The following is a 20,380-nucleotide window of genomic DNA, read 5'->3' on the forward strand; positions in this document are numbered from 1 at the left end:
TCTCTCTTTTTATTTCTTCCCTGACCCAGTTATTCTTCAGTAGCATGTTGTTTAATCTCCATGTATTTGTGGTTCTTCCTGATTTCTTTTTGCAGGTGATCTCTAGTTTCAGAGCATTATGATTAGAGAATATGGATAGTATGATTTCAACCCCCTTATATTTATTGAGGCTATCTCTGTGTCCCAGTATGTGGTCAATTCTTGAGAATGTTCGATGTGCACTAGAGAAGAATGTATAAGCAGCTGTTTTGAGATGGAAGGCTCTGTAAATGTCAATTATGTCCAATTGGTCTAATGGGTCATTTAAGGATGTTATTTCCTTATTGATTTTTCTGTTTGGATGATCTGTCCATATCTGACAGTGTGGTGTTTAGGTCCCCTACTATGATAGTGTTTCGGTCTTTTTCTCTCTTTAGTTCTGTTAGTAATTGCTTTACATATTTTAGGGCTCTCTGATTGGAGCATAGATATTAATAAGTGTTATGTCTTCTTGGTGCATGATTCCCTTTATTATTATGAAGTATCCCTCAGTATCTTTCTTTACCTTTTTTATTTTGAAGTCTATTTTGTCCGATGTTAATACGACTACTCCCACTTTTCTCTGAATGCCATTTGTTTGAAATATTATTTTCCACCCTTTCACTTTGAGTCTATATTTGTCTTTGGAGCTGAGATGTGTCTCCTGGAGGCAGCATATAGTTGGGTTTTGTTTTTTGATCCATTCTGCAACTCTGCCTTTTTATTGGTAAGTTCAACCCATTTACATTTAGGATGATTATTAAAATACGATGTCTTCTTATAGCCATTTTATCTTTTGCTTTCTCATAGCTCGGTGTTTCCATTTCTTCCTTGTCCTTGTGTTTTTGTTTCCTTTATTTTGGTTGGCTTTTGTGGGTTTTCCCTCTGGTTCTTCTTGTTTTATGTTGTATACTTCATTTCTGAATCTTTGGTGTGTGGTTACCATTACAAATATGTAAAGGATAGTTATTTTTATATATATACATACACAGTCGTCTATTTTCTACTGTGCATGTCTTATCTTCATCCCCCTTTGTGAGTTTGGATCTTTAAATCCCCACCTTTTCAGTCATTGTTATCTCAATTTGTCCCTATGTATGCTGAATGTTCATTACTATCTTGCCATAGCAATTCTCTTATTATTATTTAAGCTTATAATGCCCTGTTCTTAGTAAGGGTTGCACTCTTCTGCTTCTATTTGCCTGATAGTCACTTTACTCCTAATTATGGTTGGTTTTCTTTTCTTTTTTTTCTTTTTTTTTTTTTGTCATTTTGTTTTAGGTGAGCTGACCCCTTTCAGTATTTCCTGTAGTGCAGGCCTTTTAATTTCTCCTTCATATCTAAAGGAGAGCTTAGCTGGATACATTATTCTAGGCTGGTAGTTCTTTTCACTTAATAGTTTAAGTATTTGATTCCATTCCTTTCTGGCTTGTAAGGTTTGTGCTGAGAAGTCCAATGATAATCTAATGGGTTTTCTTTATAAGTTACCATTTTCTTCTCCCTGGCTGCCCTGAGAATTCTATCTTTGTCATTGATTTTTGATAACTTTAATACAATGTGTCTTGGTGAAGGCTTTTTTGGGTTGAGATAATTGGGTTTTCTGTTGACTTCTTGAATTCCAAGCTCCAGCTCATTCCTTAGATTTGGGAAATTCTCATCAACTATTTGTCTGAAAATGCTTCTAGTCCCTGCTCCTTTTCTTCACCTTCAATAATGCCCATTATTTTTAAGTTTCCTCTCCTGATGGTATCAGCTAGTTCTTATATTTCTCTTTCATTATTTTTCATTCTTCGATTTCTCTCTTCTTCCTTCTGATTTATTTCTAGATTTTTGTCTTTGATATCACCGATCCTTTCCTCCATTCGGTCGACTCTATTTCCCAAGCTTGCTATTTCATTTTTCAACTCTTGCAGTGTGTAGTTTATCTCGAGAAGATAAACTTGTTTCAGAACTCATTGAATTTTTTCAGAAGTACCTTCCTGATTCTCTGTCATTTAAGCTGCCTGTTTCTATGTCTGTAAGCTTATTTTCTAGAGATTTTTCTCTTTCTTTCTGAGCTGCCTCATCACCTTGGTTGTTCGTGGTGTTTAATGGACTATTTCTTCGCCTGGGCATTAATGGAAGTGTATTCTGCTGTTTTTCCAGAAAGAAGATTTATTATATAAAGGTTTTTCTTTAGCCAGTTGCTAAGAAGGCACTTTTCTTTTGGTTTCCAGTAGGTGGCGTCTAAGCCTCTTGGATCCCTGCTTTATATAATAATGCCTTTTTAAATTTTCTTGTAGATATTTAATCATGCTCGTTACCCTCAGTTTCAGTCCCTGTCAGCATCAGTAACAGTCTTGGCAGCATTTGCTCAGATTCCCCTGTGGCTCCGCAGTGATTGGTCTTGGAGGGTATGGGGGAAGGGAGCCTTTGGGTTGGGAGTTGGGGGTTGCGGCTCAGCGTTGGTTTTGCAACTGCCTGGTTAAAATCAGCTGTTGTTTCTCTGCCTTCTCATCCCACATCTCTGCTTTCTGCCCTGAGGACTGGGCTCTGCTGCCAGCTGGAACTCACAAGTCTCCCAGGCAGGGCTGTTCTAGGAAGTCACCACACCTTCTCCCCTCCTTCTCCTCCTACAGGGACCTCTGGCTGCTGCGAGAGGCAGCTTCTTTATTTCTCCCAGTCCACCACACGAAACCCGTGTTTCTGACCTGTAGTAGCTCTTATGCACAGATCCCACACTCAGATGTGCTGGTGTGCAGTTTGGGTGTTTTTTTTGTCGAGTTTTAGATGTTCAGCTTATTGTTGTTTCAAGGGGAAAGATATGGGGATGTCTCTCGCTCTGCCATGTTTCTGCAAAGTCCTCAGAATGCAGAATAACTTAATCTCAGCTCTAGGTACTGGTTACTAAGTCTGAGACAACAAGAAAAGTTTCTCTTATCCCCTCATAGTGACAAGTGACTCCATTGCTGCTAATCCAGTGGCTCCCATCACACTCAAAGTAAAATCCACACCTTGCCTCCAAAACCTTGCTCCATCCAATCACCCCAGCCTACCTGTCTTGTCTCTACTTCACTCACTCTCTTGCCCCATGCTCTGCTACAGCTAGGTTAAGCATCTGTTTCTAAAATACATCAAGCTTATTTCCACCTCAGGCTTTATACCCTCAGTTCCTTCAGCCTGAAATCCTTTTCTTTATGTTCCTGCAGTTTTCTCTTTAAGTCTCAGCTGTTAAGACACTGCCTCAGAGAGGTCTGCTTAAACTGACTCGTTCATATTTCTGAATTATGCTTTCTGCTTGTTCTAGAGCATTATATTTATGTGGCATTGGTACAAATCATTATTTTTTTTAACATTCATCTTCTTGATAAAGCAATGTAACAAAAGGAAAATTTACTTGCAATCATTTTCTACCATGGGACTATGCGATACTCTAATGTCGAGAAATTAAGTCTAAGTGTAGGAAATGTAGACTATTTGTGATATATAAAACATAATTATGTAAATCTGATAGCCATACCTGGCTTTCACCTATCTTGGTGTTGAAATTTTCCATCATTTATAGTTCGTCCTAAGCCCAAAATCCTGAGTAATGGTATACCAAGAAATGGAATAACACAGAAGTAGCACCATTTGCCTCTGCGAACTGTTCACAAGGCCATGGATGTATCTGAAGTTTCTTCTTTTCTCTTCTGTAGCATCATTAAAGATCTCATCAAGTGTCTTATTGGTAGTGAGTGTGGTCTGATGAGTCAGAGTTCAAACCTTCAGTAAGCTGGCATAACATGGGGGAAGATGGCATACAAGAGGCAAAGAAATAGCATTTTGTGATGAAATGCAACATTGCCCCACTCCCTTCACTATCTTATTCCTATGGCTGAAGTCAGTCCCTGAAATTATTTTGTTGATCTGTTTACGTTTTTATTGTAGCACTCCCTCGTTCACAGGAGTTCAAGCTCACCCCCCAAAACAGAGTTTTTCCGATCTACTGCTGTATCCCGCCGCTAGCAACATGCCCCAAGCACAAGAGAAGGTGCTCAATGACCATTACTGGAATAAGTGGACGTAAAAGTACTCAAGTCTGGCTCTCCGACTCGCTGAACCCTCACAGCGTATCCCACCGCTGTGCTGGGAAAGATGTGCGGCGTCTCCCGGGTCAGTTTCTGAGCGCCCACACGCGGGGGCCTCTGGGAAGTGTAGTCTGCGAGCTTGCTGAGACCCCGGGGTTGCAGGAGCGAGGCTCTGCGCGCGCAGGCGCACTTCCGGTTTTACCCCGGCGCTGCAGCCATTGTCCGGCCCCGGTGCGGCTAAGGCCGCTTTGGGCCGCCCCGCTGCACATCAGAATTGGAGAGAACTGAGCTTGCAGCGGGGCCGAAGGAACCTGCCCGAGCCCTGGGTGAACCTGCAGTCGCAAAATCCAGAGACCCCAGGAAGCGGTGATTTGAGTTCGCGTGTCGGGGTTGCACCTCTAACGGGTTTGGCGTGTGTTTGTGGGGCCGCGCCCTCTATCCTGCTGGTGGGACTGGGCGTGGCCAGAGTGTGTCCTGGACGGGATGAACCTTTAATTTGGGGGAGGGGGAGCAGCAGGCCCACGCGGTGCCCCGGGCACCTCTCCACCACTCTCCTTGGGAAAAGTGTCGGGGATGGATGGGGGCCCGCCGAGACCAGGTCGAGTCGGCGGTTGTAACCGGATAAGTGGACTCTCTTTTCTCCCCAGGCCCTGTTTGGGAACCAGGCCCCAGCGAGGCAGGAATGGCCCCGAGGCCTCCGAAGGCAACGCCCCAGGTGAGCATCGAGGTCTTTACTGCTCTGTGGTGTCCTATCTAATGAGGTCCCCGGGGGCGTGCTTGGAGCAGTCATTGTTATCCTGGCGACTTCCTTTCCTGGCTCGGTCGCCCCCCTCAGAGCCTCCTAGCCATGTGAAACCGAAGGTGTTCAGAGCTGAAGGGAGCAGGTTTCCCGAAAGTAGGCCAGTACTGGACGGACAGGGGATGGGGTGGGGCAGGACTAGGGCCGTGTGGTCTTCTGGGAGGAGTTAAGGTTGGATGTATTGAGAAGTGACAGTGTTGAGAGTCCTGAGTACCCATCCAGTTCCTTGAACTCTGCCAATAAGGAATGGAGAGGATGAGGTGACAGGACAGAAAACCGTACTGGAGGAAATGACTGTCAGTGAAGGGGAGAGGAGCCAAGCTCTGACCCAGGGTCCATAGAGAGACCTTAAGGGACCTAAGAAGCGTGGTCTGGATTTATCTAGGAAGAGACTGGAGATAGGCCTTTTCGGGCAAGAAGGAAAACAAAAAAAAACCAAGGAGGACTTGACTGGTAACTTTTCATGTCTTTTTCTGCTTTAACAAAGGCATTATAGTGCACATCCCCTGATGTCCAGCCTTCAGTATAATTAATAATGAAGCTGATTTGTGAACCCGTTTCTTCTTGTGAGGAAGGAGGCATTTTCTAGAAGCACAACTACTCTGAGGTTATCCACTGATTTACGTGGAGTGTATCATGAAAATATAACAAGGTCCAGTCTTTTTAGGACTAAGAAAAAAATCACATTCTCGTTGCTATGTGTGTAAGACAAGATCAATTCAGATAAAAATAACCAACGAGTATTGTACTTTAAAAGTAGTTTACAGTAAATGAAATGCACACTGTGTAAACTGATATAAAATGCCTGCATATCTTTTACTAATTGTTATATGTTTTTACTTTACAGGGTGAGGCTTAAGGCGAGTAACAATACTAGCATAAGACAGTTATTTGGTTTGAGGATAGCCAGAGCACATCACTCATCATCAGCACCTTTCTATACAAAGTGTTACCTCAGTAGGCTGTGAGAATTAGGATGACTTAACACCTCATGGGGGTGACGATCTTTTCCACAGGGGGGAGTTGCTTTTATAGTGGTGAAAGTAGGTTTGTGTTCTGAGCAGTGAATTTTAGGGATTGCTTTAAGATTCACTTTTAAAGTTATGTTCCCCAAGCATTCTGGTTCAGTTATACTGTTCTCATGGAATGGCCTGATAGTCCATCCACTTGGGTTACCTAACTTGGGCTAAAGGGCAGAATAGGACAAGACCTACCACGGGGGCTTTTTAGGCGGAAATTTTCCTTTGTCAGTGGCTCCCTTTCTCTGAGCATGGTCCTTAGTGGAATGCAAAAGATGAGTAATTGAGTCATGTGACTGCTTATGCAGGAAGTTAATTTAGTTGGGGGGAATACAGCTTCATGCCAAAGTATAGTGCAAGAAATGTGATGTCAAGTGTTGCAGAGGTCCAGAGGCTGTTGTGAGTACCATAGAGGGGAGAGGAAGTTCTGCCTGTGGGAAAGTCAGTGGCAACACCTTTGAATAGGAGCAGAGTCTAAGTAGGTGAAAATGAAGGGGATGGGGTTAGAGATGATTGACCGTGGGTCAGGGAGTTGGGAGTCAAAAAGATGAGGGTCATTTTCATGAATCCATTGGCCTCTGTGACGGTGTGGGCGGCAGGCAGTGGGTAGATGACAATAGAAGGGGGTTTAGACTTTTTTTTTGGCCTTGGTAACCCATTCATTCATTCATGTATTCATTTAGCAAATAGTCATTGAACACCTATAATGTGTTGAGGTACTTTTCTAGGTGGGTGCAGTATATTAGAGAACAAAATTTATAATGCTCTCTGCTTTTGTGGAGCTTACATCCTAGAAGGACGTGACAGAAAATATAATAAGTAAATTAAATGATATTCTGGAAGGTGACAGTACCTCAGGAAAAAAAGGTAGAGAAAGATAAGGGGGATTGAGTAGGGGAGGTAGAAACTTGTGGAAGGAGTACAATTTTAAATAGGATAGCCAGGGTAAGCCTTATGCTTATGGTGAAATCTGAGCAGGCTTGAAGGTCTGGATGAGTTCTCTGGAAACAGCAGGATGTGTGTCTGATGTTCAGGAACCTAGTATAACTTGAGCCAATGATTTTGAGCAGGGAACTGGTACGGCTTTTTCTTTTAATTATTTATTATTATTATTATTTATGCCTACAGTACCTGGTCTCCCTAGGTGGTCTCCCATTCAAGTACTAATCAGGCTCGACCCTGCTTAGCTTCCGAGATCAGACATCAGGCTTGTTCAGGGTGGCATGGCCGTAGACCATGGGCCGTGGCTCCACTGGGACATGAACCTTCTGCATGTAAAGCAGACATGCTAACCTCTACACTATGGAACCATGTCCAGTACGGTTTCTTCTTAGTTTTAAAGATTGTTGTGAATTGGGAAGTGTAGGAACAAGAGTTTGAAAGTCAGGCTTCTTTGCAGAGTTGAGCCATACCTATGTAAAAATGGTGTATCCTTTTCTTCCTCCTATATGTACATTTTTAGTTGGGAATTTAAAAAAAAAGGTGTTTACCATTCTTAAATTTGAGGGCACCAGAACACTAAGAAATGGGGAAAGTTTTATAAGAAAACTGCACTTGGAGTCCAGGTTTCTTGGTGTTCTACTATGAGGGGGAGGAAATGGAGAGGGACTGGGCCTGATCTGTTGACTCCAGATCCCAAGAGTTCTGTGGTTAGATCATCATGATGAACAGACCCAGTAAAAGCTGGCTCAGGTCACCCAAACTCAGGATGCTCCTGGGCTACCAGGACACTTTCTGAACCTGGTCAGGATATTTGCTGCCAAGGATGTTCAAGCTCTGTCTGGAAGTCCCCTTTCTCAGCTTCTTCCTCAGCTGGCTGGAGCTGGTCTTTAAGCCTCAGCTCAGACAATCCTAGCCCTGGGTAAGGTCAGGTGCTCCTCTTCTGCATTCCCATAGCACCTGTGCACACCTGTCATAGTTCTGTTCTTATGCCATATGGAGTGATATGTTTACCCACTCATCTCTTATATTGGACTTTCAGCTCCTTTAGGGCAGAACTGCATAACTCATTTCATCCCTTGCTGCAAACTGCACATGTAGTAAGTGGGCCTCACATGAGCAAACATTCATAACCACTGAGCCCCAAGCAGCAATTTTATACTTTCTGCATTTTCTACTCCTTACATGGAAAAAAAAATGGTATTTTTATAGTTGTAGTGACACTAATTTTCTGACAAAATAACTGTATGAAATATGACTTCTGCAAAACATTTAAAAATTTTTTTGCTTTTAATGCAATGTTTCGATGTCAAAACTTATTCCTCTAAGACCTATTTCCAAAGTAAGATTATTTTTCTGACTTTTCTTTGTATTATACTTCTTTTATTAAAATAAATATAAAGTATGCGAGCATATATAGTAGACTTTTTAATAGAAAAAAAGTCATTTATGATGCCTTTTCTGTAGCACCTGTGTTTCGAGAAATATCCTTTTTCTCGTGCATATTTTTTCCCTGAAACATTTTCAATTCTAATATTTTAAATTTCGTATAATTTTTGAGGATTTTTCTTTTTTTATTATTTTAATGGCCAGATTATATTGCTTTGCATGAACATACCAAAATTTGTTTAACCATTCCTCATAGGACATTTAGGTTGTTTCCAAAATTTTTAGTATTATAAATAATACTTGGATAAAATCCCATTGATTACAGCAGATAATTTTTTGAAAATGCAATTTAAAAAATTCTTTATATCTGTATTAAGTGAAATAGCCTTCAGAGAAAGGGAGATCTTTGAAAACTTTTGGTGCCATGCATATCCTTAATTTGTAGACATTCAGATTGCTTTTCCTTTTTTTCTGTCTTTTGAAACAATTTACCTATAAAACATTTAGAGCCAGGATTTTTATAAAGAGAATGATTTGGGAACAATTTCTACTATTTCCTCAATTATTAAGGTTTCTACTTTTTTGTGTCAGTATGGTAATTTAATTAAAAATTATTTCATTAAGATTTTTCACATTCCTTAACATACTGTGTATTTTACCTTACATTCATTTTTTTTTTTTTTAATTAAACTGGATTTGTCTAAGGTTTCTCTGTTTGGCTGGTGTTTAAGAGGAAATTGTGTTTAGATTTGGCTATTAATGTCATCGTTTTTCTGTTTACTACTTTTTATAAGCCAAGAATTTAGTTCACTGATCTATAATTTTTCTTAATCTTCAAAATGACTACTCATTTTCCTTTGGTGAGAATTACCCAGATTCCATTCACTCAGCAAACACTTTTGGAGTGCCTTCTCTGTTCCAGACAGTGGTTCTTAACCAGGATCATGCTTCAGAACCAGTCAGAGAAAGGTGTCTGCTCCCCTTGGTGGGCAGTAAGGCTTCAACGGGGAAATGTAGTGAGAGAGTGCACATGCGTGATGGAGCTCAGTACCTGGCCTGTGGTGAATGGTTAATACATGTTAGCTGTTGCTCCTTTATAACGAATCACATAAGGAGGTTTTAAAAGTTGTTTGGAAGGGCCCTCACATGGGCAAGTTTTTTTAATTGTCCATGTGATTCTGGACAATTTTAACATGCTTGGTCTTGGAGATATTAAAGTAAAAAGGAGTTTGGGAACTTGTTGAGGGAGAAAACATGAATAAACAGTTACAGTTGTGAAATGTAGATGTGGACCCAATGCTGAAGGGAGGTGAGGGCAGATGAGGGATCTGGAAGAGCTTCAGAAGGGAAGGGCCTATTGAACTGATTCTAGAAGGATGTCTAGGAATTTTGCCTTTAGAGCTGAGGGAAGAAAGTACATGATGGTCAGAACAGTACCTACAGAGGTGTAAGGAGACACAAAACTGATATAATCAGGGCAAAGATTACATATGGTAGAAGCATGGGGTATGTGGCAGGAGGCAGAGTTTGAGAGAAAGATGATTCAGTAGCCTGAAGAAAATGGCCTGAGGTGGAGCTCTAGAACAATCTAGAACAGTGTTGTCTAAAAGCTACATGTGTAATTTAAATCTTTCTAGTAATCACAGTATAGAAAGAAACAGGTGGAATTGATTTTTGTGACATATTTAACCCAGTATAGCCAAATTACCATTTCTACATGAATCAATATTTTAAAATTGTTAATAAAGTATTTTACTTTTGCAGGGAAGGGGATATTAAGTCTTTGAAATCCAGTGTGTATTTTACACTTACTGCACATGTTATTTGGACTGGCCACATTGCAAGTGCTCAGTAGCCTCATGTGGCTAGTTGTTTACTATATTAGACAGCGTAGATCTAGAATGTTATTGCCTGGATTCGTGGTATTTTTGGCAAGGGACGATTTGAGCCAAATTTGGAAGATGAAGGGGAGGGACTGCATATAGGAGACATTTTTGAGGCTCTTGGTGATTTCAGAGCACAGAAGAAAAATGAAGAGTCAAGGATGAGGGCTAGGTTTCCAGTTGGGATACTGCAGATGGTGATGCCATTAGCCTAAATAGAGCATTTGTGTATGTGTGTAAAGGCTAACACTAATGCTTCTCTCTGTACTCAGTTGTTAGGTATGCTGTTGATTCTCAGCTTACCAAACTACTACTGGTCTGGTATCAGAGAGCACTGAGTACTTGAGTGACAACACCATACTGTATGCCATTTAATTTAATGTGTTCTAATTGGGCAAACTGACTTGGTCTTTGGGGGGAGCTTATAAATTAGATTATTTTTATACATTAGCTGCCATTCTCTGGTTTTCAGCTTTGCGAAGTTTCCCAAGTTACAGTTCGAGTGGATTTCTCCTCCAGAATTGGAACATTAGAGTTGAAGGACTGTGTGTCTTTACATTTGCACATGTACTTTCTGGAATTGCCCTTCTGCTCTTAAAACTCTTACTTTAGTTTAGGGGACCCGTGTTATAGATGAGAAAATTGGATCCCTAGGATGTCTGCAATTTGCCAAGGATATTACACATTGTTAGTTGTGGAGCTTTTTAGGGGCCCATGAAGTTGAGTCTTCTCAACTGAATATGTGCTGTTTCCAGTTCTTTGATCTGGGCTCCACTATTTGGCCATGGTACTTTTATGTCAGCATGAAGAAGGAGGGGGAACATTTGCTACTTCTTATTAATTTTTTAGAAGGGGTTTATATTGAGGTCCAGTTATATCTGGAAGAAGAGTGAGCAGTATCCACAGGATGTTACTGGATCCTTTTACTATAGGTGTGGCCTGCAGCACTGGGAGTGCCCTAAAGTTACTCTGACTCAGAGTGGCTAACTCACAGTGGAGATTTCAGAGTATATTTTACCTGAATAATTTTGCAAACTCTTAATTGTCTTTTACATACCAAAATGATTTTGACCTCTGGAGATTTAAAGGTACCTGAAACAGGTCTTGACACTCTGGGAGCACAGCGAACAATAGATAACAGACACCATAACAAGGCCTACTGAGGCAAGACAAAAATTAACCCACGAGCACCAGAACTGACAATTGAGAGGCATGGGGGACCCCAGCCAGCCTCGTTTCAGTGGGGTAGTAAGGAAAAAGTGATTGGAGTGGGATAAGAAGCATGAAAAGACCTTTGACTAGCAATTTAAATTCTAGCTGTCTATTCTAGAGAAATTCTAGCATAATTGCACAAATAATATTTAGTACAGTAATGTTTATAATAGCAAAATATTGGAAATAATCCAAATGTCTATTAACACGACCTGGTCCACTTATCACCAGGTATTTGTAAGCATCCACTGTGTGCTGGGCATCAGTCTGGGCAGATAGCTATGATGGAGATAGATGAAGTCTCTCTTCTCATGAAAGCTCACAGTTGGGAGACAGACAAGGTAACAAGTAAGCAATCTCGGGTAATGGTTAGAAGTACAAGTGTCCTTTTTATCTGAATCTATTTGAAATGGTTTCCGAGGCCAGGTGGCAGGAATTTGGACAGTGAGAGATACCTGTGCTAGGAAGAAAATTAAACACGATAAAATGATAGACAGTAAATTAGAGGAAAATGCTAAGATAGCTTTTCTGAGGAGGTGATGCTAGATATGAGACCTAAATAACTAGTAACTAGTTATCAACTATGTGGGGATCCTCAGGGGAAAGTGAGTAACAAGTTAAATGCCCAGGGTGAGAACAGCTTGATGTGTTCAAGGTCAGCACGGCTAGAGCCCAGTGAGGATGCCCACTGAATGATGGGAGCTTGAATCTTATTCTTAGTACAATGGGTGCTGTTGGTTTTGGGTAATGGGTATGTTATAATACAGCTGTACTATGGAGTGCTGTGGAGCAATTCAAAGGAATAAGGTGAAATTATACATACTGCTATGGGAAAATCTCCAAGATACATCGTTAAGTTGTAGAACAAGACACTGTATATGTTTGTTTGTGAAACACAGAAAAGGGACCCTTAAGTATATGCACCAAAGTTAACAGCGGTTATTTTTAGGTAAAGTGGGATTGGTGATAGGCGTGAAGGAGGGCTGCCACTCTTAATTTTCCACCATATTTGGATTTTGTAACAAAAAAAGTGCAAAGGCAGGAAGGAATTGACGATTGTATAAAAAGGCTTGGCTTTGAAGGGAAACGACAAAACCTAAGTAGGGATACAGGATTGCATGACATATTGCCCCTCGTAATTTTCCTGCCTGAATATTAGGTTCTTTATAAAATTACGTAAACAACTAGTATATTTATGCCAACATCGCACACTCAGCGTATTAAATGTGTGATCATTCCTTCTGATAGACCCTATGGTATGTTCCCAGTATTGCCATGGGAGCATCTGTAGGGTTGATCCTCCTTGAGTGGGAATGTGATCCTACAGGAATCAGTGACATTCAAGGATGTGGCCGTGGACTTCACCCAGGAAGAATGGCGCCACGTGGACCCTGCTCAGAGGCGCTTGTACAGAGATGTGATGTTGGAGAACTACAGCAACCTGGTTTCTCTTGGTAAGTACCACATCTCAATGTCTTGCCTGTTGGTGGGTCTTTCCTTTCCTGGTTGCTAAGGCTGTGGGGCTTTTTGACTATAGCTCAGGTGACTGTGTTCAGGGTCACATCTTGTTCACCGTTTTGGGACTCAGCCTCACCGGTTTCTGAACCTCTTTAGGTAAAAAAGGTTTTTCTTTTGTAGAACTAGAAGTAGATCATTTGATTGCCTTATTCCTCAAGTTAAACCTTTTTTTTTCTTCAGAGTTCCTGAGGTTCAAGGACTAGTACTGACTTGTAGGAGAGTTCTTTGTCCACTTGCACAAACAACCAGATCTTGTGTTTTCACTCATGAGCAGGATATCAAGTTTCCAAGCCAGAGGTGATCTTCAAATTGGAGCAAGGAGAAGAACCATGGCTATCAGAGGGAGAAATCCAAAGACCTTTCTTTCCAGGTAAAGAGTGAGAATTAAGCATGTAGGAAGCAGTATAGACAGTGGCAGAGCTGAGGGAGGGGGGAGCCCCTTATAATTCTGTCCTGGGAGCTCCTAGACTGGAAGAGGAGGTTATCTATCTCATGGATGACACCTCTGTATGTCTCCCTTTTCCATTAGGGTGCTTCTGCTTCTGGTAGGTCTTAGAGGAAAAGATCCTTTGTTTTATTTACACTCAAAATACCATCTCTCTCTATCCTGTAACCCTACTTTCTGGATTATTTTCTTCCCTGGTGTCCTCAGTGTCCCGTCATTATTTAGAGATCTCTTCTCTTACTCATTCAGACATAATTGAACTTCCATGTCTCTTCTTTGTTTTATCTTACTGCTTTTACCATGGAATGCCCCAGACTTGTAGGAAATACCCACAGCCTTGGTTCTCCCTTCCTTTATAACTTGTTTTCAGACTTCTTTCTCTGGACTATATTCCTCTAATACCTGTCTGGGGAGCAACACGGTCTTCCTTCCATCTTGCATTCATGCTGATTTGATTCACTACCTCCCTCTGCAGTTCTGGAGTATTATCCTCTCCTGGTCCCTCCGCTTGTTAAGTGCTTCTTGGCTTTAGGTCTTTGGCTTTTCTTGCTTTTCCCCCTAAGCAAATCTGCCTTAAAGAGTCAGCCCTCAAGCTTCCTCCCCATTCTTTCTCTGTTACCTCCCTAAAAGCGTGCTTGCCTTCTGGTAGTTGCAGTTGTTGTTGTTTTTTTGTTGGTTTTTTTTTTTTTTTTATATGTATAGACTCAGAAATCATCCTTGTACCCTGGTCACTTTTTTTTGTTCTCACAGGACACCTCCACTTGGAAGTCCTGTGCAGTTCTTATGAAAGGTGTAAAATCTAAATTAATCATCTTTCATCTCCAGCCAGCACATTTTGCTACGTTGCTCATCACCCATTTTTCTCTTGGCCTGTTAGAAACTGCTGGATTTCTAATCTCTCAGGCCACACACCATAGTCAGTTTAGTGTTTTTCTTTCAACCCAGGTTACTTTCTTCCTTTGAGAAGTATCTTAGATGTTCCTGCCTTTTAACTGCTACTAGTGACATCTTAAACCAAGCCCCAGGCTTAGTTTACTATAATTCTCAGTTGAAATTGCTCACTTTTTTCTTTTCATAATTCATATTGGATTTTTAAGATCATAGTTTTTTTGAGACGTAATTCACAAAACATAAAATTTACCCTTTGAAAGTATACAGTTAAGTGCTTTCTCAGATATATACAGAGTTGTGCAACCATCACCACTATCATGTTGAACAGAACATGTTCAACACTCCAAAAAGAAACCCCATACCCATCAGAAGTCACTTTCTATTCCCTGTTACCCCCAGCACCTGGTAACCATTAATCTACTTTTTATCTCTATGGATTTGTCTATTCTGGATATTTTCTATAAATGGAATTATATATGTAGCCTTTTGTGACTGGTTTCTTTCACTTAGCATAAAGTTTTCAAGGTTCATGTTGTAGCATGTATTACTTCATTCCTTTGTATTCATTTGTTTGTTTCTGAGTAATATTCCATCGTATGCATGTGCTACATTTTGTTTTATCTATTCATCTTGATGGACCATATTGGATTTTATTGCTTTACTTCATAAACCACCTATCTGTGACAAAACCTCGCTATTATTCCCTGTACCTCATTATCAGAAACAGAAACTTCCCTTTCAATGTCCTCTATAAGTAGCATATACTCAACTTCATTAGATAATACCGTCCACCTATCCAAAGCCATCTATTCTTTAAGTTCAAGGTCTGTCTAATTTATGAAACCTAATATATACTAATATATTTACTTCTTCCTTCTCTGATCACAAATATCATTTATAACATCTCTACAACACAAATTCAGAATTAATATACCATCTAATGATTTTTGGGGGGATCAAAAAATTGAGTCTTGTTTCTCTTCTTAGATTTCAAGCTCCTGGATAGTCTGTTTTATTTCTATATATTTAATCTGTGTTGCGAAGCATGTACATAGAAGACAGTCAGAAATTACTTGATTGATTGTTATGGAATCTGGCAAGGGAGAGAACTTTATTGTTCATTTATTTCAACAAACATTTTTTTAATGTTCCACTGAGAAGTATTCTAAAAGTATTCTCCATTCTCAGGAATTTAGAATTTAGTCTTGTTACAGGATAAGGAATTGAGGGTTTAGGGCCCCTTAGATGCTGTTTTATTTCATCTTAACATTTTATTGTAAAAATTTTCAAATAAGAAGTTGAAAAAATTACACAGTGAACACCATACACCTACCACCAAAATTCTATAGTTGTTAACATTTTATTGTATTTTCTTTATTGCTTATTTCTTCATCTATCCCTACCTATCAATTTATCTTTTTGATATATTTCCAAGTAAATTGCAGAATGAGTATATTTCACCCCTGCATTCTTCCATGTGCATATCATTAAACAGAGCTTGATATTTGTTTTTTTTTTATAAAGAAAACATTATATACAATGAAATATATAACTCTTATATTAACTATCTGATTGGTTTTGACAAATGCATTCACCCATCTAACCCAAATTCCTATTGATCTGGAACATTTCCATCACTCCAGAAACCTCCCTTCCCTTAGGTTTTAAAAGTTACCATTCTTAGAACCTAGAAATTAATATTTTTCTGCTCTTAGTATTCTGAAGTTAAACAGAGGTATAGAAATCAATTTATTAGGCAGATTAAAATAAATCTTCTTTGGTTAAGAGAGGTGATTAATATAGAACCAGAACTCAAATAGACTAAAACTATAGCCCCAGTCGTAAGGGCAAGGATGATATATCTCCTGAAATATTACTTTTTCTCAACTTGTGAAGTATAGCCCTTGATTTCGAAGTAGATCAAAGAATTATTTTTGTTAGATCATTGGCTGCAGATTTTCTCTGCAAGGTTTGAAGATCTGGAGCCTCAGAGATGACTTTAAAGAAATTATAAAATGGATATATTAGGAAGGTAAATTCTGTGGTGGTTTGTAAAATGGACAGGAGTCATGGAGAGCAGATAGGATCCTGCAAGATGGACTGTGATTCTATTCCATTTGTATCTATGCCTAACACTCACATAATCACTTATTCCCTTATTTCCCTAACCTGCCCTCCTAGATAGGCTTCCTCATTTTGGACTTACCGTTCACTCTGGATCTGCAGTCTGCACTATCACATCTCTTCACTCTTCTTTTCCTCCATTTCGAGTCTTCTCCCCAAGCTACAGGACTAATTTCAAAACAGAGTCATGTGTAATTTGTATCTCTTTCATTTCCTCATTCCTACTATAGCAGTTTGTTTCAACAGAAGAAAATAGGGGACTTTTGCGCTTTGGATTTCTTTCAGACTGGAAGACTAGGCCTGAAGCCAAATCGTCAAATCTGCAGCAGAGCATATCTGAAGTATCCTTTAGCACAGATGAGCTCTCACATGCCACATTAGAAGACGCTTGGGATATGAGTAGTCAGTTAGAGAAACAGCAAGAAAACTGGAAGAGATATCTGGGGCCAGGTGTATCCACCCAGAAGAAAATAATCACACCAGAGGAAAGTTTTGAGCAAAACAAATTTGGTGGAAACTCTAGATTGAATACAGACATGGTTACACAACTGAGCATTCCTTCAAAGTCTAGTGAATGTGATACTCTTGGAATCAATTTGGGACATAATTCAGACTTACTTGATCAGAATAATATTCTTGCAAAAAAGAAACCTTATAAATGTAATAAATGTAGAAAAGCTTTTATTCATAGATCATCACTTACTAAACATGAGAAAACTCATAAAGGAGAGGGAGCTTTCCCCAATGGTACAGATCAGGGAATTTATCCTGGAAAGAAACACCATGAATGTACTGACTGTGGAAAAACCTTCCTCTGGAAGACACAACTTACTGAGCATCAGAGGATTCACACAGGGGAGAAACCCTTTGAATGTAATGTGTGTGGGAAGGCCTTCAGGCACAGCTCATCCCTTGGTCAGCACGAGAATGCTCATACTGGAGAGAAACCCTATCAGTGTAGTCTCTGTGGGAAAGCCTTCCAGCGCAGCTCCTCACTTGTTCAACACCAGAGAATTCACACTGGAGAGAAACCCTATAGATGTAACTTATGTGGAAGGTCATTTAGGCATGGCACGTCCCTCACTCAACATGAGGTCACACATAGTGGAGAGAAACCCTTCCAGTGTAAAGAATGTGGGAAAGCCTTTAGTCGATGTTCTTCCCTTGTACAGCATGAGAGGACTCATACAGGAGAAAAACCTTTTGAATGTAGCATATGTGGGAGGGCTTTTGGTCAGAGCCCATCCCTTTATAAACATATGAGAATTCATAAAAGAGGCAAACCTTACCAAAGCAATAACTATAGCATAGATTTCAAGCACAGCTCATCTCTTACTCAAGATGAAAGCACCCTGACTGAAGTGAAATCCTATCATTGTAATGACTGTGGACAAGACTTCAGTCACATTACAGACTTCTCTGACCATCAGAGGATCCATACCGGAGAGAACGCCTATGATTGTGAGCAGGCCTTCAGTCAACAACCTATTTCTCATCCTGGAGAGAAACCCTATCAGTGTAATGTATGTGGAAAAGCTTTCAAAAGGAGTACAAGTTTCATCGAGCATCACAGAATTCATACTGGAGAAAAACCCTATGAATGTAATGAATGTGGAGAAGCTTTCAGCCGACGCTCATCACTTACTCAACATGAGAGAACCCACACAGGAGAGAAACCCTATGAATGTATCGACTGTGGGAAAGCCTTCAGTCAGAGTTCATCCCTCATTCAGCATGAGAGAACTCATACTGGAGAAAAACCCTATGAATGTAATGAATGTGGGCGAGCCTTCCGAAAGAAAACCAATCTGCATGATCATCAGAGGATTCATACTGGAGAAAAACCCTATGCTTGTAAGGAATGTGGGAAAAACTTCAGTCGAAGCTCAGCTCTCACTAAACACCAGAGAATTCATATGCGAAATAAATTCTAGGAACCCGAAATTAAACAATGTGCAGAAAGCTTTAGCTAAAATATTCTTACTCAGTATCAGAGGATTCTTACTGGAGAGAAAGCTTCAGAGTGTAATGAATGATATGTGTGTTTCTGTGTTGTGTGCAGAGAAGACTGTGCTCCTGAATAGTGTTTTTTTGTTGTTTTTTTTTGTTTTTTTTTTTAATAAAAGCTACATTCACAGATCTGATTACGGACTTGTAAAAACAATTACAAATATATATAACCTGTTGGAAGTGGTATGCCTATATATTGGACTTTATAAGGCTTTTAAAAATATATGCAGATCACCAACTTTTAACAATTCAACTTGTAGTTCTCATTGTTTACAGCCTTTTTTTATAAACAAAATTCCTGCAGTAATGACCAAAACTTACTTTTAAAATTGCTTGACTACTGCAGTCAGTTGCAGCTCTTAAATTGAATTCACCATGGAAACCAATTTCACCTCCAGGAATTTACTGGTCCAACCTCTTTATTGTACAGATGAAGAAACGGAAAGCCAAAGATGCGAGGTAGTTTACACAGTGTGATACAGCTTATAATGGCAAAGCTGAGTGGAGGATGCAGGTCTCCTGGATCTTTGGTCCCAAGGTCTTGCCACTGAAAAGGTATTTTGGAATTCAGAGGGCTTTAAAATAAATTTTAAGTCAGATGCACAAACATTTAATGAGCACTCATGAGTTGGATACATTGGGAATCATAAAAGCCTAAGAGGCAGCAAGACATATGCAAATTTGTCTTATTTAAAGCGACTTGTTGGAAGCTTACAAACCAAAATGTTAAGAGAAACTGTAAATGGTTGAACTACTGGTGATTTTATTCCTTTCCCCCCAAGTATCATAATTATACTTTCAGCTAACATGTCAGTTTCATAGAATATTAATTCCTCTTATTGTGCTTTTTTGGATACTTCCATGAAAAAACAAAAACAAAACATTGCTCACAAGCTTCCTATATTGGATCAATGGGAAAACAAAATTAAGACAAGAATTTTTCCTCAATTTTACTTTAGGGAAGTATAAATCCATTTACCTATTACCATAAAATTTGTCTTTTAAATCAGTTTAGAGAATCAGCATGTGTGCCTTGGAAATGTTTCACCATTAAAAGATAACTTTAAAAAAATACATATCTATGGTGCTTTTCCATCAGTAAAATCTGAGTTAAGCTTCAGTAGCCCACTACAATCTTTAATGTCTCTTAATCCCTCCCATACGCTATCCTAAAGGAATTTCAAGAAGCTTGGTTGGTTTATTGGCACCAACAGTGCAGATAAATTTGGAAGCAACTGTGGGCATTGGCCCCTTTCATACGAGGGCATCTCAACCCTAAGATAAGCAAACTTTTTCACCTCAATGATGAATCATGGGGAGGAGTGATATTGGTGGTGGTGGTGATAAACCTTTCCTTTTGGCTTGCTTGTATGCCAGGTAGCAGAATCCATCATCCTTGTCTCATCCTGGACAACATAAGGCAGCTCCCAAACATTTTTTGTAATTCTTTGCAGGAAAAATTTGCCTGAGGGCTAAAATGTGGATGTTTAGCCCAATGCATATATCACATGTGGAGCAAGATGAGATACTCTAGCAGATCTGCCCTTCCAAGATGACAGCCATTCAAAAAATATCGTGTTTACGGTGTTCCATGCTTAGCACACACACAACGCTAAGGCCATGTTTGTGCTGTCTTTTACATAGTTTAACAATAGATAATTCTACTCACACCCTCTCCTACCGTTTGGTTAGGTTACCTGTCAGGAACTCATTTTGCTGCTGATTGTTTCGGGATTCCCATAGTGGACTATTTGTAAGAATAGCATGAATTGTAGCCAATCGCGTGCTACCCTACTGTTACGGAAGCTTATAAAGAAGTTCCAGAAGACCCAAAGGAGACCACTGATTTGTATATGGAGCCTGGCCTATATCCAGCCAATCTCTGAATCTCACCACATCTTTATTAGTAGGGAGGGAGCCTAGAATATATGTGTGTCTGGTTGAGCAGAGGATTTTGTAGTCTCAGTCACCATGCACCATGCATTTAGGAATACCCAGCTTTCTAGGCCACATGAAATGCATCCTTGTAACATCGACTGTATTAGTTCAATAAATAGCCTTAGTTGAATGGGAGTCAGTTTGTC

General features: G+C 39.9%; 2 protein-coding genes and 1 pseudogene across 12 annotated transcripts in view; 2 read left to right on the forward strand and 1 right to left on the reverse strand.

The window, feature by feature from the left end:
- Positions 1-4,178: 4,178 nt before the first annotated feature.
- Positions 4,179-20,369, forward strand: ZFP90 (ZFP90 zinc finger protein). 11 transcript variants are annotated; one of them, XM_011380553.2, is made up of 5 exons: positions 4,179-4,433; positions 4,715-4,782; positions 12,636-12,762; positions 13,101-13,196; positions 16,517-20,369. In XM_011380553.2, the coding sequence occupies exons 2-5, from the start codon at positions 4,750-4,752 to the stop codon at positions 16,540-16,542; spliced, it is 282 nt and encodes a 93-aa protein (XP_011378855.1). In that variant the 5' UTR covers positions 4,179-4,433; positions 4,715-4,749; the 3' UTR covers positions 16,543-20,369. The 11 variants fall into 11 exon arrangements, with proteins under 11 accessions (XP_011378855.1, XP_023379257.1, XP_011378851.1 ...); XM_023523489.1 differs by having other exon boundaries at positions 16,520-20,369; XM_011380549.2 differs by having other exon boundaries at positions 16,572-20,369.
- LOC111731758 lies at positions 7,005-7,120 on the reverse strand (annotated as a pseudogene).
- Positions 18,728-20,380, forward strand: part of CDH3 (cadherin 3) — a 96,174-nt gene continuing 94,521 nt past the window's right edge. The window contains exon 1 of the mRNA XM_023523477.1: positions 18,728-18,851. The gene's annotated coding sequence lies outside the window, so the exon portion shown is untranslated. The remainder of the gene's footprint in view (positions 18,852-20,380) is intronic.

Source organism: Pteropus vampyrus, unplaced genomic scaffold (assembly GCF_000151845.1).
Source record: "Pteropus vampyrus isolate Shadow unplaced genomic scaffold, Pvam_2.0 Scaffold394, whole genome shotgun sequence".
NCBI classification, from domain to species: domain Eukaryota; kingdom Metazoa; phylum Chordata; class Mammalia; order Chiroptera; family Pteropodidae; genus Pteropus; species Pteropus vampyrus.